The following is a 16342-nucleotide window of genomic DNA, read 5'->3' as shown; positions in this document are numbered from 1 at the left end:
TCATATCTTAAGATATCATAATTTCCTATACATTGGCACAAAGCCACTGTAATACCTATACCTAAACCTGGCAAGAACAGACATTTTCCTTCCAGGTGCTGTCTTGTTTCCCTCAGCAGTAGTGTCTGCAAGGTGATGATCAATGGCCAGGTGATTTGGTGACTAGAGTCTCAGAAGTTGGTAACAAAATCCAATGTGGCTTTTGTAGGCATGCTCTGCAGTCAACCATCTTGTCCTGTTGACCTGCATCATGATCAACATCCTGCAGAAGAGCCAGACTTAGCCTGTAACATTTAATTTTGTTTGGAAAAGTCCTATGGCACATGTTGGAGAGAGGGAATCCTCTGCACAGTTCCCAGATGGGCTTTTGAGGCCACCTGCCCCACTGTGTTAGGGAGTTTTTAAAAACAAGACAACATTTTTAATGCTCTTCTGGTTCTAGCTCTCCTTGTTAATATAGTCAAATTGCAGCTCTTGGGAGATTTGTTCACTCAAGTGGCAACTTCAATTCTGTCTCGAGTACCTGGACTTGTGCAGTATAGAAAATAGCTTCCACAGTCTGTGTGAATTTCTGGTGGCGAAAGGAGTGCCTTTGCACGTCATTACTTCCTGATCTTGCCGCTCTTCCATTCATCAAAACTATAATATTTCTGAAGTTAAGGCTCGGTTTAAAATTGTGTTGATACTTCCACATATCCAGCTTGGAAGGGTGTTACGTCCATTCTCTTAATTTCTTTCGCGTTCTTCATGGCACCTCATTAGGAGTGAACTGGACAGTCCTGTGTTTGTATTGGTCCTCAGTCCAAACAAAGCTGGGCAAAGGATGTCTAGTATTTTCATTTGTGTGTGTGTGTGTGTGTGTGTGTGTGTGTGTGTGTGTGTGTGTGTGTGTCCGTCCGTCCGTCTTATGTTGCCGTAACACAATTTGTTATCACAGGTTTCCACTTGGCTACTGGTGCATTTCCTACCAGTCCAGTTAAGAGTGTCTGTGGAACTGTCTATGAGGCTTCTTTGTAGCCGCTCAGTGTTTGAGTTTGTATTCTGGTTTAAAAACTTCATCTTAGGGGGTTATCAGCTACATTCTTAAGGGCCAAGCATTTACTCCCCCTCCCCGGATTTGTGCAGAGGTCTGCAACCCTCTTGGATTTACTTCGCTTCCAAAAAAACACTACTGCAGGTTCTTCAATCATTCACTTGACATTTCTGGAGTTTTGCATGCAGCTTGGTGATGGCACTATCATGTATATCAATGGCTCTGAGGATGAGTATAGTGTGGGGTGTGTCTTTTTTTCTTTTTTAAGATTGTTTTAGGTGTTGCCAATTAGACCTCTTGAGTTTTACTACAGAGTTTACTGCCCTTCATCATGACACCCAGTGCATCTGGTAGCACTGATTCTCTGGGTATGTAGTATACTTTGAATCCCTCAGTGCTCTCCAGAACCTCCGTGCAATGCACATGTACCACACTTTAGTACGGTGGATCCAGAACTACCTTCACTCACTCACTGATGCTGCCAACAGTTGTGTCATTTGTGTGGGTTGCTGGAGATATCAGTGTGTCGAGAGATTTGGCCATGAAGCATTGAAGGCTACTGTTCTACTACCAAGGCCGTGTAGGTATTCTGCCCTGATTGATGATTTCCTCATGGCTGTACATAGGAACATTCTATTACTCTAGTGTGAACTCTGATTTTCTGTCTGTGGGAACAAAATTTTAGGGATATTAAAACCCTCCCCATGGCTCGTCAACCTCCTCTGGTCCTTCTCATCTCGAGCAGATAATTTTAATTGTATATCTGTTGGACACTGTCTTTTTGATTGTCGTCATCTGTTAAGTGGCACCCCACACCACTTACACACACTGGTGGTGCACTACTTTCTAACAAAATGCCATTTTTGTATCCACTTTCATTGTAATGTATGTGTTACATCTGATCTATCTGAGCATTCAACAGATACCTCACAGGTAGTGGAACACTATGTTTGTGGCCTTTCAGCTAGTGTTTGGGGTCCACTTTCTTTAGTCCTTAAAGTTTTACTTATGTACTAATAACGTTTTCACTCCCCTGTCTTACCTAATTTCAAGAACTACGGAATGCTTTACTCAGCAACCAGCCCTTTTAAAAATATGATTCTAGCACTTATGACCTCAGCTGCCCCCACTCCTCCTCCCCCCACCACAAATACAAACAAAATTAATAAATAAGTGAATACTAGGAACTGTAATTTTTCGGAGAAAGCCCTTGCCCTCCTACCGCTATGATCATACCATTCTTAATGTGAAGTTAACTTACTGAAAGTAGTATATAAAATTATATTAATGACTCATTTGTATACAAGAACAGTTTATATCTGAGCCATTGGACAGACGAATTTCTATTGGAAGTATGAAGGTCTTCCTAAAAGCAGGTAGCTTCTGCAGCAGTAGTCACAGTAATGTATTTGTTATTGGATGTAACTGTTTGGTTTACTTATTGCTAACAAAGTTGCATTACACATTTTTAACAGCTTTCAGGTTTCAGAATCATAGTGATCTGAGACGCAGTTATCAGTGCATTAATTTGGAGAGAGAATTTTCTATGCTGGTCATAGAGGTTCCAGTTTTAATAGGGTTTTATTCCTTTTCAGCATTACTGGAAACAACCTGATTGCAGCTGAAGTATTTACAATATTTGCAGTGTTTACTGCTATGCAATTTACTGTAGGAACACTTCCTTACGGCATTAAATGTTTAGCAGAGGCAAATGTCAGCTGTAAAAAACTGCAGGTAAAATAAATGCATGTTAAGATTATCAGATATTTTATTTGTGTGTGTGTGTGTGTGTGTGTGTGTGTGTGTGTGTGTGTGTGTGGGTGGGTGTGTGGGTGTGTGGGTGTGTGGGTGTGTGTGTTTTAAGAAATGCATGCAACAGCAACATCAATATGTATGTAGGATTTCTTCTTCTTCTTCTTCTTCTTCTCTCTCTCTCTCTCTCTCTCTCTCTCTCTCTCTCTCTCTCTCTCTCTCTCCCCCCCCTCTCCCCCCTCTCCCTCCCCCTCTCCCTCCCCCCCCCCCTCTCTCTCTCTCTCTCTCTCTCTCTCTCTCTCTCTCTCTCTCACACACACACACACACACACACACACACACACACACACACACTCACACCATGTTGCTTTAAAATAAGGTTCAAAATTGTTTCCAAGCACATGTTGCGTGTTTCTTTTTAGAAGAACAAACGCTTACTGGTATTTAACTCTCAGTGTTGTCAGCATAAACACATGAAATTGGTAGTTCAGACATAGAGAGAATTGTTCCAATCGTTCATAAAATGTGAAAGCAACAGTATAAAGTGAACATGGAACTAGATTATGTTGTACCTCAGAGAGAGAGAGAAACATTCCACGTGGGAAAAATATATCTAAAAACAAAGGTGATGTGACTTACCAAAAGAAAGCGCTGGCAGGTCGATAAACACACAAACATACACACAAAATTCTAGCTTTTGCAATCAACGGCTGCTTCGTCAGGAAAGAGGGAAGGAGAGGGAAAGACGAAAGGATGTGGGTTTTAAGGGAGAGGGTAAGGAGTCATTCCAATCCCGAGAGCAGAAAGACTTACCTTAGGGGGAAAAAAGGACAGGTATACACTCGCGCGCACACACACACATATCCATCCACACATATACAGACACAAGCAGACATATTCAAAGGCAAAGAGTTTGGGCAGAGATGTCAGTCGAGGCGGAAGTGCAGAGGCGAAGATGTTGTTGAATGCAGGTGAGGTATGAGTGGCGGCAACTTGAAATTAGCGGAGATTGAGGCCTGGTGGATAACGGGAAGAGAGGATATATTGAAGGGCAAGTTCCCATCTCCGGAGTTCGGATAGGTTGGTGTTAGTGGGAAGTATCCAGATAACCGGGACGGCGTAACACTGTGCCAAGATGTGCTGGCCGTGCACCAAGGCATGTTTAGCCACAGGGTGATCCTCATTACCAACAAACACTGTCTGCCTGTGTCCATTCATGCGAATGGACAGTTTGTTGCTGGTCATTCCCACATAGAATGCGTCACAGTGTAGGCAGGTCAGTTGGTAAATCACGTGGGTGCTTTCACACGTGGCTCTGCCTTTGATCGTGTTCACCTTCCGGGTTACAGGACTGGAGTAGGTTGTGGTGGGAGGGTGCATGGGACAGGTTTTACACTGGGGGCGGTTACAAGGGTAGGAGCCAGAGGGTAGGGAAGGTGGTTTGGGGATTTCATAGGGATGAACTAAGAGGTTACAAAGGTTAGGTGGATGACGGAAAGACACTCTTGGTGGAGTGGGGAGGATTTCATGAAGGATGGATCTCCACTCCCCACTCCACCAAGAGTGTCTTTCCGCCGCCCACCTAACCTTCGTACCCTCTTAGTTCATCCCAATGAAATCCCCAAACCACATTCCCTACCCTCTGGCTCCTACCCTTGTAACCGCCCCCAGTGTAAAACCTGTCCCATGCACCCTCCCACCACCACCTACTCCAGTCCTGTAATCCGGAGGGTGTACACGATCAAAGGCAGAGCCACGTGTCAAAGCACCCACGTGATTTACCAACTGACCTGCCTACACTGTGAAGCTTTCTACGTGGGAATGACCAGCAACAAACTGTCCATTCCCATGAATGGACACAGGCAGACAGTGTTTGTTGGTGATGAGGATCACCCTGTGGCTAAACATGCCTTGGTGCACGGCCAGCACATCTTGGCACAGTGTTACGCCGTCCGGGTTATCTGGATACTTCCCACTAACACCAACCTATCCGAACTCCAGAGATGGGAACTTGCCCTTCAATACATCCTCTCTTCCCGTTATCCACCAGGCCTCAATCTCCGCTAATTTCAAGTTGCCTCCACTCATACCTCACCTGTCATTCGACAACATCTTTGCCTCTGCACTTCTGCCTCGACTGACATCTCTGCCCAAACTCTTTGCCTTTGAATATGTCTTCTTGTGTCTGTATATGTCTGGATGGATATGTGTGTGTGTGTGTGTGTGTGTGTGTGTGTGTGTGTGTGTGTGTGTGTGTGTGTGTGTGTGTGTGTGCGCGAGTGTATACCTGTCCTTTTTTCCCTCTAAGGTAAGTCTTTCCGCTCCCGGGATTGGAATGACTCCTTACCCTCTCCCTTAAAACCCACATCCTTTCCTCTTTCCCTCTCCTTCCCTCTTTCCTGACGAAGCAACTGTTGGTTGCGAAAGCTAGAATTTTGTGTGTATTATCGACGTGCCAGCACTTTCGTTTGATAAGTCACATCATCTTTGTTTATATATATATATATATATATATATATATATATAAAATCACATGGCTGCTTTGTCTGATGTAATAAAGTACCTGAAAGCTCCAATCTGATAAGGCTATGTAAATAAATATTCACAAATAAAAACTGAAAAATTCAGTGATTCTCTTAACACACATTTTACAAAAGGATGGGCAAAAGGTGACAAAAGTTGTAGTTTTCTGTGCTATAACTGAAAGATCACTCAGTACCCTGGATACACAGAAGATAGAGACTGCATGACGGGAGCAGCATATGTGAGTGTATATTTGAAACCATACTCCTTTTTTTTCCTATTTGTTTTCATCAAACTGAATGGTCATGCCACCTCATTTCTTTTACCTTTTCTGCAACAAAGCTGCATAATGTAAAAGAAACAAGAGATGAATTAAAAACATGTCAGAATAGTTACTGATTGCTGATGTAGTGTCAGGCTAACAACTGCACAAGCAGGTAGCACAGTTTAATAAATGTCAAATTTGAAACAGATATTAGAAAAAGGGGCTCCCCTCTGCCCCTATCGGTTCACAATGTGACTCGCAGTTCTCTCCCTTCCCTTCCCTCCCCTCCATTCCCCATTGCTCCTTCTTCACCTGTGTCTACCTAACTCTCCTCTCTTCTCCCAGTCTTTGCGTATCTGCCTTTCAACGTCTCTCCAACTCAACCATTATCCATCTCAAATTCCCCTCTCTTTGTCCCCTTTCCCTACCCATCATTCGCATTCGGGAGGACGACGGTTCAATCCCGCGTCCGGCCATCCTGATTCAGGTTTTCCGTGATTTCCCTAAATCGCTCCAGGCAAATGCCGGGATGGTTTCTTTGAAAGGGCACGGCCGACTTCCTTCCCAGTCCTTCCCTAATCCGATGAGACCAATGACCTCGCTGTCTGGTCTCCTTCCCAAACAACCCAACCCCCCCCCCCCCCCCTACCCATCATTCACTGCCTTACCCATCATTATGTACTCTACACGCCTCTCTAATGCCTAGCCTACCCCACTGTCACCTAGCACTCTCCACTCTCTCTTCTGTCACTCTCTCACTAAATCAAACTACATCTAACGTTGGCCTGCAAGAGTCTATTTACTTGTACCAAGATGTAGCCTCTGCAGACCAGGAGCTGTTCTTAATGTTGTGATTTGACTGATAAGCTGTCTTTGGTTGAGATACTTTGGGTTCTTTCCATGTACGTATTCAGGAAATGACTGTAATGACCTGCATTTGCCAGTTGAAAGTATGCTGATGTAACTTCATGTGAATATGGGAGCGATAAAACTACTGTCCAGGTGAACTTTCCACTTTCGTCTGCACTAAATTTTTAAAGCTGGTCAGTAACCTTTCCATCATTGTCAACCATTGATTCTAGTGTCTACTTGTCATTTTTGCATTGATGGAAGCAAGTAACCGGTGTGTATCTATTAATCTGTTTTCTCCCACAGTTTCTGGGAAATGGAGTTTCTGATAAATGAAACTGGAAGCTTGATGATGATATTTTCATGTGTTTTGTGTTACTGTACATTTTCCCCCAAATTCAGTATATTTATTGTCTTCCTTCACTTTATTAGTATGGCTCAAGCTATTCATTTTTTTCTTCTTTTTAGTGCAGATAATATGCTCCTCCAGTCTCTTGATATTTTTATTCCTTAGTGTGGTTGTTTCATATGATTTTGATGTGAAAATAATCTTCAGTCTCTTCACATGTTAGAGGATCAAAACTGTAAAATTTTTAATTGTTTGTGTGAGCATTAGTCCCTTAAAAATAATTAAGCAAACTTAAGGTGTTTTGTAAATGATGTGTATTTATTGTTAAAGGATGTTGCTCATTGGCATTTCAAATAACTACTTGCTGTAAACAAATAGCAAGTAGCTGTGTTTTTTTCTATAAACAATAAATACAGTAATAGACAAAGCATCTGTCAGAAGTTTCTCAGATTCGTGTTATTTCTTTACATTTATAGCATCTTTGTACAGTTGGAAGTGAGTACCTACTAACTTCAATCTTCATCATTCTATTGCTTTTTATTTAGAAATTTCTCCATCGACCAAACTATGAGTCTCCATTCATACGATCAGTGGGAGAGAAACTGGTTGAATTCAGAAATGGAACTTTCGCATGGGAAGTTGCAGTTGTCGACACTAAATCCAAGAAGAAAGGTAAACAGGGAACTTAAACACTCTCCATGTCATTTACAGTTGACCACACAGCATTATAAAATGCTGAAATGACGCCATCTGATATTGAGTTATGTGCTAGTTAGTAAGTTAGTGGATCTTTATCGTGTGGGCAATTGTTTTATGTGTCGTGTATTTGTTTTATTATACAGGCAATAGAAAGAGAGTGAGTGTTGTGAAACGTGAACAAGCAGAAAATGGTGATTCTATGGAGGAAGAAGGAAAATTTATCAGTGTAGATGAGAACCTACCTGTGGAAACACTGCATGATATTACTTTAGATGTACACCGTGGAAAGTTAATTGGTGTATGTGGTAGTGTTGGATCTGGCAAAAGCTCTCTTCTTTCTGCCATTACTGGAGATGTAAGTTATTATTCTGTTGTCTTGGTGTGCATTTGATTCATTGTTGTTAAAACACCGTTTTAAAAAGTAACATTGTATCCTTTTCAACCTGGAGTTTCCATTGCTTGACATTGTAATAATCCTTGACCAGTTTGTCAATGGAATGAGTGACTGATTATTTTGTAAATTTTTTTGTTATAGACGCAATCACATTCTTATGACACAGTTTCGGCCATACAGTGACCATCTTCAGATTCTAAAGGCGGCATATACTAAACACAGGTTCATGCGTCGTCCGCAGCAATCCCGCAAGCACCTATGAATATCTTCGACACATCAGTTTTCTACCAAAAGAAACTGAATGACATTGCTCTGCTTGGAATGCTCCTCCATTACAAATGCCATTTTGAAGGCTATGTACAGTGCTGCAACCTATCAGAACTTCATGAGATTGTAGGGGCTGAAGCAGGAATATTCCATAATGTCCCACAACAAATTCTAAATTTTTCCAACTGAAATTGGATGGGGGGAAAAAACCTGTGCTCTTCACCTTAGAGATTAATATTTCCTAATGTTTGAATTATTGCACAATCAGCTTAACAGTTCATGCCAAGAATAATATACAGAAGAATGGAGTAGAAAATTCAGGCTGTGTTAGATGATGATCAGTTTGTGATTGGAATTTCGTGAGGAGATTCTGCCACAGTGAAAAATACCTTTGTTTTAGTGATGGCCATCCCAAATCCTGTATTATTTTAGACACACCTCTCCCCTACTTCGCATTAATACAAAACATGCTGCCCTTCTTCGAAATTTTTCGATGTACTCTGTCAGTCCTATCTGATATGGATCCCACACCATGCAGCAGTATTGCAAAAGAGGACGGACAAGCGTAGTGTAAGCAGTCTCCTTAGTAGACCTGTCACATTTTCTAAGTGTCCTGCCAATAAAACGCAATCTTTGGTTAGCCTTCACAACAACATTTTCTATGTCTTCCTTCCAATTTAAGTTGTTCGTAATTTTAATTCCTAGGTATTTAGTTGAATTTACAGCCTTTAGATTTGACTGATTTATCATGTACCTGAAGTTTAATGGACTTCTTTTACCACTCATGTGGATGACCTCACACTTATCATTATTTAGGGTCAGTTGCCAATTTTTGCACCATACAGATATTTTTTGTAAATCAGTTTTCTTATATTGTTACTTCTGACTATGGTATTAATTAAAATAACAATACGTTAATATCTTTCACTCTGGGAGGTGGGGATTGTGGTGAAAGGGGTAGGTCACATCTACATCTATATCTGTACTCTGAAAACCACAGTGAAGGGGTTTCTTCTCATTCCATTCATGTATGGAGTGTGTGAAGAATGATTGTTTCAATGCCTTTGTGCATGGAGTCATTAATCTAACCTTATATTCATGATCCCTACATGAACGATGCATAGGGGGTTCTAATATTTTCCTAGAGTAATCAATTAAAGCCAGTTCTTGAAACTTCGTTAACATGCTTTCTCGAGATAGTTTACATCTATCTTCAAGAGTCTTCCAGTCATTTCCTTCAGTATCTCTGTGACACTTTTCCACAGATCAAACAAATCTGTGACAATTCGTGCCGCCCTTCTCTGTATACCATATTTACTCGAATCTAAGTCGCACTCGAATCTAAGCCGCACCTGAAAAATGAGACTCGAAATCAAGGGAAACAAAATTTTCCCGAATCTAAGCTGCACCTGAAATTTGAGACTCGAAATTCAAGGGGAGAGAAAAGTTTTAGGCCGCGCCTCCAAATCGAAACAAAGTTGGTCCATTGTAATATGAGACACAATTTAGGTCGATTGAATGACGATACAGCTACAGTAGTTTGGTTCAAGTCATAAGCTTATCAGTTAAGCTTTACCAGATAGCCATTGTTACGTGTCCTTTTTCACATGCTTCATCTGGTTTGAATCGATTGCTTATTTTTCTTTGATCTAAGTACCGTTCTCTTTGTTATTGGTGTTTACGTCACTCTAAGCTGAAAATGCATTAGTGTACTGTGTCATGCATTGTTTGTCGCACTCTGATAGTGAGTGTTTACGACCTGTCGCCAATCGCGACATGGCTTGCTTTTGGGCGCGCTACCGCCACTTACAATTTAAAAAAAAAAAAACAGAGAGAGAGAGAGAGAGAGAGAGAGAGAGAGAGAGAGAGAGAGAGAGAGAGAGGAATCGTCTCATTAGCGAAACAATGGCAAGAGACTGCTATATGTTGTTACTTACACTGCTGCTTTCTTTGATAATGATCAACAAGAACCAAATAATAGACTGCGTATGACAGAAGACATTCTGAACGAGAGTTTAGCGAAAATTTTTCTCCTTTAGCAGACGCCTCTTTAGTACATTATATTCTGCATAGAAATTAGTCATCTTAGATTTAAAAATCTAATCAATTGACCTTGCTTCGTTTCTGACTGTATCACTATTAGGCATAAGAATAATACGAATACAAACATGACATGATATGTATATTCTTCCGCGTTTGCTGTTGTCTCACTCTAGTTTCATAGTTTATTAGGCAGACAAGATTTAAATGAGATAGCAGCAAACACGAAAGAATACATGGCAAAATGTTTATATTCATATTATTCTTATGGTGAAGAGAATAATGCATGTGATGCACAATTCATAAAAGTTCCTCTTAGCAACCATCTCATCTCACAGGTAGGAAAAAATTCAGAACGTAGAGTTGGCCACCTTGACAAACATCCCCAACAGTCTTGTCAGTCGGATTTTTGTAGTACACTGAAATGCTGTTGCATTCGAAGATGAACAATACGGAATTTGTATTTACTTTGTTGGATAATGTACAAAAATGCAGTGGTCGAAACTCGGGGCGGAGAAAAAAGCTCGCCTTTCACCTTTTTTTAATTTATTTACTGACACAGGGGTTTTCGCGCCGGTATTTCTCTTTCTGCCTGCAAAGCATGCCTGTGTAGCGCTACATATATTCGACGGCAGAAGTTACTTGTGGCGTCACCTACCAACATTTTTCAGAACTTCCGCATACTTTGCACTCGATTCTAAGCCGCAGTCGGGTTTTTGGATTACATAAACCGGAAAAAATGTGCGGCTTAGATTCGAGTAAATACGGTATGTTCAATATCCGCTGTTGGTCTTGTTTGGTAGGAATCCCACACAATTGTGCAATATTCTAGAACCAGTTGCACGAGTGATTTGTAAGCACTTATTCAATATTCTACCAATAAACTGAAGTCTATCACCTGGTAAACCCACAACTGAGCCTACATGATCATTCCATGGCATATCCTGGCAAAGTGTTCCACTCAGGTTATTTGTAAGAGTTGGCCAGTTCCAGCAGTGACTCATTGAGATTATAGTCATAGGATACTACTGCTTTTGTTTTGTGAAGTGCACGTTTTTACATTCCTGAACATTTAAAGCAATCTTTGCAACACTTTGAAATCTTATCAAGATCTGACTGAATATTTATGCAGCTTCTGCCAGACAGTAGTTCATAGGCAGAAAGTCTGAGGTTGCTATCAGTATTGTCTGCAAGGTCATTAACTTACAAAATGAACAGCAAGGGTTCCAACACACTTCCCTGTGGCACACCTGCAGTTACATCTACAATTGACAATGACTCACCACCTAAGATTACATGCTGCATCCTCCCTACCAAAAAGTCCATAATTAAGTCACAAATTTCACTTGATACCTCATATTCTCAGTTTTTGACAATAAGTGTAGGTGTGGTATTGAGTCTAGTGCTTTTTGAAAATCAAGAAATACAGTGTCTACGTGACTGCATTTATCCATAGCTTTCAGTTTGTTAAAAAGTACGGGTTGGGTTTCACATGATCGGTGTTTTTGGAATCCGTGCGAGTTGGCATTGAGGAGATCATTCTGTTCAAATACCTCCTTATGTTTGAGCTCAGAATATATTCTAAGATTCTACAACAAGTTGATGTCAAGGATGCTAGACAGTCATTTTGTGGATCACTTCTACTACCTTTCTTGTAGACAGGTGTGAACTCTGCTTTTTTCCATGAAGTGATCATGGTTGTGTGTTCAAGGGGTCTACAATAGATTCTAGTTGGAAGAGGTGCTAACTCATCTGAAAATTCAGTAAGGAATCTAACAGAGATTCCGTTGGACCCTGGAGCTTTACTTACTTTCAACGATTTCAGCTGTTTGTCAGTTCCACTGTCACTATTACTCACTTATACATCTATTCAGTGGTACGAGGATTAAATTGGGGCAATTCTCATGGGTTTTCCTTTGTAAAGGAACATTTAAAAATGGAGTTAAGCATTTCAGCTTTTGCTTTGATACCTTCAGCTTCAGTCTGTCTCATTCGCTAGGGTCTGGACACTAACTTTGCTGCCACTAATAGCTTTTACTTACGACTAGAATTTCTTTGGGTTTTGTGAAACACCACTTGACAATATTCTGCTATGGTAGTCATTTGAGGCATCACACACTGCTCTCTTGACAGCCAAACACATTTCATTCAGCGTCTCTCTATCTGTAGCCCTACGCTTCATTTAAGACCTATTATGCAGTAATCTCTGTTCCTTTAGAAGTTTCTTTACAGTGACTGTATACCATGGAAATTCCTTCCCATTGTGAACTGTTTTATTGGGTACCTATCTATCCAGTGCATGGTCAACTATTCTTTTAAACTTGAACCAGAGACCCGTAATTCCTCAGCGTGCTCCTGCCTTTTGCTAAAAGTTTCAACTTCCTCATTGAGGTATGACACTGCTGATTTCTTTATCTAGTTTACTGAACATATATTTCTTTTTGCTTGTTTTAGTTGTTGTTTGTACTTTGAAAGTCATTGTTGCCACAACTGCAAACTGGAAAATATTGTGAAGTAGATGCCTGTGCATAATAATGGTTACATTGATGGTATGTAGATGGAGTTGCTAAAGGTTCTGGAAATCAGAGAATATCAGTGAATTTCAAACACTTTAGAGAAGTCAGGGAAATTTGGGGAAAAAAAGAAACACTGGAAAAATCTCATTTTTGTCTCAGTAATGAAATAGTTTGTGTACTGAGATGCCGTACATTGTTGCTGGATGAGAGCAGCTGAGTACTTGCGCCGCTTCCCTACTCTCTCATTCCTACTGCTTCTCCCCTTCCCGCCACTCCCCTGCCACCACTTATTGCCATTAGCCTAGCAGCTGCCGACGAGAGGTGGGGAGGCTGTGATTCTCAGAGACTGTAGACGATGCGGCCAGAGATGACAGTTGTGCGAGCTTGAGTTGCATCTGAGTGATGGTGTGAATGTGTGTGTGCGCACTTCTGTTTTCTGATAAAAGCTGTGGCTGAAAATTTACTTGTGAGAGAGTGATTGTCTTTTCTACATGCCTGTCTGCAGCTCAGCAAACATCTTTTCATGGAGTTGCTACCTATCCTCATTATTTTTGATACTCAGAGTATTTGAACACGTTATCTGTTGCATAGATTGATCACTGTGATCTCGTTTCATCAACAAGATTTCTGTGGCTCGTGAATAGCTGGCCACATGAGTGGATTTCCTTGACGGGTGAAACCAGAGGCTGTTTCTGTGGGTATCTGTAATGGATAGAGCCTGCTTGTATGAAGCCATTCAGTTCCCACTAATGTGCAGGCTCTGCCCGTCGGATTTAGTCTCACCGATCTGCCTGCAGGCCGGGTCTGTTTGTGTGTGGTGTAATGCAGTGGATTTTCATGGTTTATCCTTGGACCCAGGACTGTAATGCTCCGCAACGTGGGCGAGGGATTTCAGGAATTGTGACTGTCTCACAACAAGTATGTTGTGCAGAGTGGCATTCTATAGCATTTTATTTGTTCTAGTACATTTTGACGCTTCTAAGGTAGTTTATATGTAAAAAAGTATGGATGATAAGAAGAAGAAAATGATGTCAGTCACTGGCGGTTTGTACACTATGTACTCATATTTCTCAAAAGAAAAATCACGCAATAGCTGTAAAATAATAAATATAACACAGTGGGTAATAACTGACAAAACCAACATAGTAGAACCAACATTTTATTGGCGGTTACCTGTAGTGTTGGTTTACATAATTATTCCCTGCCTTATACGCTTCTTTCAAGAGGCCTACTTTTTTCTGAGTTTATTTTTTGAATCAGTGAATGTATTTCAAATCACTAGTGATTTTAATGAAACACATATAGCATTTGGCTTGCTTTCCCATCTAAAAACAGTTCATTACAAAAGATATTGATGTTAGTACTTAAGATCTTTGCTCACATCAGCAAATGCTATCTACTTGCAAGTTTTTTTTAGATGTTTCCTCATTTGCACTATTGTTTCCTGTACCATAGCTGCAAAGACAGTGTCAACTTATGTCTTAATTTGAGATCTCAAAACTTGTTAGGGAAAAATTCTAAAACTTGTCTGGAAATCAGGGAAATATCAGGGAATTTCACTTGGAGAAACTCGTGGCAACCCTGGTGGAGCAGGTAAATTAATTGTTTTGATAGTGTCATTGTTGATAATTTTGAACTGAAATAAATTGTGTTTTTAAGTGTTACAGTAACATTTGTGTACATTGTTTTTCGGCAAAATATGAAATAAAATTATTAGTATTCAGATTAATGTTTCAGATGAGGCCAGTGAATGGTCACATAAAAGTGATGGGCAGTGTGGCCCTTGTGTCTCAGCAGGCATGGATCTTCAATGATACTGTGAGAGAAAATATCCTGTTTGGATTGCCTTATCATGAAGAGAGGTACAGAGATGTCATTACATGCTGTAGTCTGCAGCGTGACTTGGAGCTCCTTGCTAATGGAGACAAAACAGAAATTGGAGAAAGAGGATCTAACTTAAGGTAAGTCTATGAAAGGCAAAGGAAGGAAAGAAAAGTAGTAAAATGTGAACAAAGAATTGGCTTACATGTTCATAGTCATGTTGACAAGAGAATGAACTATACTCTGAGTTGATTGATTGCTTATTTATGTGACGGCTTAAATGGAGAGCCTAATTTTTCATGGTATGATCTGTATATGAACTAGGAATTTATCTCACAATTTTTGCTACTCAATTTATTCAGTTTTTACTGTTGATAGTGGTTACACAAATTCTTAAATTTTTTTTTTTCAGTGGAGGACAAAAACAGAGAATAAACTTGGCACGAGCAGTGTATGCTAATAAAGACATCTATTTGCTAGATGATCCATTGAGTGCTGTTGATGCAAAGGTGGCAAGAAATATTTTTAATCATTGCATTAAATCAAAGCTTTCTGGGAAAACTATTCTCTTGGTTACACATGGAATGCAGGTAAGGGGGGAAAAAATCTTTGTCTCATTACATGACTCCCACATTCAAAGTTTGTGACATAAATGACTTGTCAGTTGTAGCGCTGTATGTAGACTAACAAAATTAATTTGAAGTTATATTCTATATTAAGGATCAGCAGACATAGTCACCTAAGTTAGTGTATACATACAGGTGCATGGTTATCACTTAAGAAATCACTATGCCGGGATATGATTTGTGCTGTATACGGAATAATTCAGTAATGGCTTGAGCAAGTCAAAAGTGGTTTAGTCTGTTTGGAGCTGGGAATTTCATCCAAACAGACAAATCTGAATGGCTAATGGTTACAGACATGGAATGACTTAATGACTTAATAGCCAACAATCCACGAATGACAATGCGGGTGTTGGCGCTGGAGCTCAGTGTCACTTGTGCTACTGTAGCCAGAAACTTGAAGGAGCTGGGTTACATAAATATTCGCGATGTATGGGTTCCTCATGAACTGAATAAAGTGAATCTGATTCAGCACTTGTCCATCTGTGAGTCTTTATTGAGATACAGTCAGAATGCTCCTTTTCTAGAACGGGTGGTAACTGAAGATGAGATGTGGATCATGTACAATAATGCTCGGAAGAGTAAATCGTGGCACAAGACAGGGCAGCCACCACTATTGGTTCCTAAACCAGAGTTGCACCCAAAAATGAATCTGCTGTGCATCTGATGGGATTGCAGAGTCGTACTATATTATGAACTACTTTTGAGTGCTACTATCACTACCAAGACATACTGCTCACAGTTGGGTTGTCTCAAGGCAGCCATTGATGAGAAACAACCGGATTTGGTACTCGATTATCTCTTTCACCATGACAACACCAGACCACATAGCCATATGGTGACCTATCAAAAGCTGCATTCTTTTGAGTGAGGTGTGTTATCTCAACTGCCGTATTTCCAGACATTGTCCCTTCTGACTTTCATCTGTTCCATTCCCTGCAGAATTTCCTGAATGGCAAACACCTTACCTCCTTGGAGGGCTGCGGACTGATCCTCGGAGAGTTCATCAACATGAAAACCCCCACATTTTGGAAAAATGACATTTATAAGCTTCCAGAGAAATAGAAATACATTGTCAACTATAAAGGTGTATACTGCAGGAAATAAATAGTTCATCTACAAAACGGATCCACCTTACTTAGTTATATTGTGCATGACCTTGTGTGTGAAGTGTGAAGTGTGTAAGGAGACATGTCGGCAACCACTCTGTC

At 40.5% G+C, this 16342-nt stretch overlaps 1 protein-coding gene across 2 annotated transcripts in view; it reads left to right on the top strand.

Annotated features, from left to right (window-relative positions):
- LOC124615574 (ATP-binding cassette sub-family C member 5-like) overlaps positions 1–16342 on the top strand; it is a 272433-nt gene that overhangs the window by 135305 nt on the left and 120786 nt on the right. For both annotated transcript variants that reach the window (XM_047143562.1, XM_047143569.1), the window contains 5 exons: positions 2629–2767; positions 7317–7443; positions 7614–7825; positions 14425–14648; positions 14921–15098. In XM_047143562.1, coding sequence (XP_046999518.1) covers positions 2629–2767; positions 7317–7443; positions 7614–7825; positions 14425–14648; positions 14921–15098 — 880 coding nt within the window. The remainder of the gene's footprint in view (positions 1–2628; positions 2768–7316; positions 7444–7613; positions 7826–14424; positions 14649–14920; positions 15099–16342) is intronic.

The sequence above is a fragment of the Schistocerca americana genome, chromosome 1, assembly GCF_021461395.2.
Source record: "Schistocerca americana isolate TAMUIC-IGC-003095 chromosome 1, iqSchAmer2.1, whole genome shotgun sequence".
In the NCBI taxonomy this organism is placed as follows: domain Eukaryota; kingdom Metazoa; phylum Arthropoda; class Insecta; order Orthoptera; family Acrididae; genus Schistocerca; species Schistocerca americana.
Note: the sequence above shows the minus strand (reverse complement) of the source record. Positions and strands in the feature narration are given on the sequence as shown.